At 54.6% G+C, this 2,229-nt stretch overlaps 2 protein-coding genes across 3 annotated transcripts in view; one reads left to right on the top strand and one right to left on the bottom strand.

Moving 5' to 3' along the window:
- HNRNPUL2 (heterogeneous nuclear ribonucleoprotein U-like 2) overlaps positions 1 to 1,295 on the bottom strand; it is a 16,320-nt gene extending 15,025 nt beyond the window's left edge. The window contains exons 1-3 of the mRNA XM_011993579.1: positions 1,153 to 1,295; positions 889 to 1,067; positions 99 to 427 (exon numbers count right to left, since the gene is read on the bottom strand). Coding sequence (XP_011848969.1) covers positions 99 to 427; positions 889 to 1,067; positions 1,153 to 1,295 — 651 coding nt within the window. The remainder of the gene's footprint in view (positions 1 to 98; positions 428 to 888; positions 1,068 to 1,152) is intronic.
- Positions 913 to 2,229, top strand: part of TTC9C (tetratricopeptide repeat domain 9C) — a 10,659-nt gene continuing 9,342 nt past the window's right edge. Inside the window, exons 1-2 of one of the 2 annotated variants that reach the window (XM_011993396.1) lie at positions 913 to 1,461; positions 1,549 to 1,811. In XM_011993396.1, coding sequence (XP_011848786.1) covers positions 1,574 to 1,811 — 238 coding nt within the window. In that variant the 5' untranslated portion in view covers positions 913 to 1,461; positions 1,549 to 1,573. Of the gene's footprint in view, positions 1,812 to 2,229 lie in introns of both variants that reach the window. The other variant, XM_011993395.1, reaches the window with a different exon arrangement.

Consider the following 2,229-nt stretch of genomic DNA (forward strand, 5'->3'; position numbering starts at 1 on the left):
CGCGCGAGCGAGCGCACGCACGCAGGAGCGGAGGCCGCGCACGGTCCCACTGCGCAGTGTTTGCTTCTGCTTCCTCTCCCCTCCCCCTTTCGGCTCACGGAGCCCAAAACAACGCCGCGGGGAGCTGTTTCCCCTCCAGGCCTTCGGTTCCCCAGCCGCGGGCAGGCGCGCGCGGAGGACGACGGAGTTCCTCCCGCTTCCTCCCGCCCCCTGGTTTCCCCGGGCCAATCGCCGCCGGTGCTTTTACCGCGCAGCCGCAGTGGAGTCCAAGACGGGCAAGGCTGGCTGCGGCTCAAGTGCCTCGTAGCACGGAAGCGTGTGCGCGCCGGTCTTTCTGTACTTGCAGCTGGGGGGTTCTGCGCAGCCGCGCGGAGCTCCCTGATGCCATTGCCCCTCCCACTAGTTACTTCCGTCTCACTTCCAATTGCTAAGGCGTCTTAGGGGTCGCTAGCCTCTTTTTCCTACTGTCTGTGCTTGCAGCAGTAACGACAAAAAAAGTCAAAAGAGAATGTGTTGCAACATGTAAGCCTACTAGCAATTGTGTTTCTGGCTAGGAAGCAAAAGGACTCCCCAGAACCAAGAAATACAGTAATCACGGGCCCTCCTTTTTTCGCAATGCCTCAACTTCTACCCAGCAACTGAGGCCTTGACCCCGCCCTTTTTCTCTTATTGGACAACTTGAATCGTCATTTGCCGTTCCGATTGGTCATCCATGATCGTCCGGATTTTTCCAATTGGCGAAGCTGCCAGGGGATTTTTTTTTTTTCCCTCTCCCCGCCCCGTTTGGTTCGCTGAGGAGGCGGGGTCGTTTCTGCGGGATTATTTTTCCGGAGCCTCTTCTGATTGGGCGATGTGGCGCAATGCTCGCCACCCTTTAAGATAGCAAACTGTCCGCATTTCTGACGTGCTCCCGCCGGTAAACCGAAGCCTGGGAGAGTTCCAGGCTTGGGCATCTGCTGAGGGCGAGGAACTGGTCGCGGCGCTGGGTGGGCTTGCAGCTGTGACGCTTATGTGGACACCTCAGTCTCCCTTGGTGGTGGTTCACCTCGGTTTCCCAGTTTATATTACTGACGTCAACAGATAAATGATTGCTGAATAAGGAAGAAGAGTTGGAATTGCTTCAAGCCTCCGGACTTTTAGCGCTAGTCTCACCCACTCCCTTCTACTTCCAGGTCGGGGGGCGGGTCCGAAAGAAAGGCGGAAGCCAGTGTGCCCGGCGGTCTCACGCCCGTAACAATTTCTGAGTAGGGCGTCGCTTGAGTTTTTCGGAAAGTCTCCACACCCCCCGCCCCCATCGTCTTTTTAGGAAGTCCCTTAATGTTTGGCTTCATTATTCCCACATCCCCTTCCTAACTACTTGCCTGCACTTCTGGAGAAAAAGACTGCAGAAAGGAGAGGTGGGGCTGTGAGTAGCAACAAGCAAACCGCAGGTCCCTGTTGGGGGACCCTCCAGGAAGAAGAGTAATTTCCTGCCTTCTTGAATTGGCTACTACAGTCAATTATTTTGTTCCCAACCCTAGAGCTTCAATTGCTCCTTCACTTAGCAATTTCCCAAGAACCCTGGGCGACAGTTATGGAGAAGCGTCTGCAGGAGGCTCAGCTGTACAAGGAGGAAGGGAACCAGCGCTACCGGGAAGGGAAGTACCGAGATGCTGTGAGTAGGTACCATCGAGCTCTGCTTCAGCTGCGGGGTCTGGATCCGAGTCTGCCCTCTCCATTACCTAATCTCGGACCTCAGGGCCCGGCCCTCACGCCTGAACAAGAAAACATACTGCATACCACCCAGACTGACTGCTACAACAATCTAGCTGGTAAGAACGGGGCTAAAGGGGGCTAGAGAGCATTAAGACAGGAACATGAACATCTGTGAACATTGGGGAAAAAAAACCGCTGACTTTTTTTTAACTGTCATCCATTTATTCTGCCATGAGTTAAAATAATCTGCCAATCTGTGGGGCTCTAATTAAGTTGCCATAGAGCAGGGCTTCTCCGACTTCACCTGGAGAGTTTGTTAAAACACAGCTTCCTAGGCCCCATCCCCAGAGGTTCGATGGGTCTGACGTGGGGCCTACCAGTTTGCATTTCTTTCTTTCTTTTTTTTTTGGAATGGAGTCTCGCTCTGTCGCCCAGGCTTGAGTGCACTGGCACGATCTGGGCTCACTGCAGCCTCCGCCTCCCTGGTTCAAGCAATTCTCCTGCCTCAGCCTCCCGAGTAGCTGGGACTACGGG

Source organism: Mandrillus leucophaeus, unplaced genomic scaffold (genome assembly GCF_000951045.1).
Source record: "Mandrillus leucophaeus isolate KB7577 unplaced genomic scaffold, Mleu.le_1.0 Scaffold43, whole genome shotgun sequence".
NCBI classification, from domain to species: Eukaryota; Metazoa; Chordata; class Mammalia; order Primates; family Cercopithecidae; genus Mandrillus; species Mandrillus leucophaeus.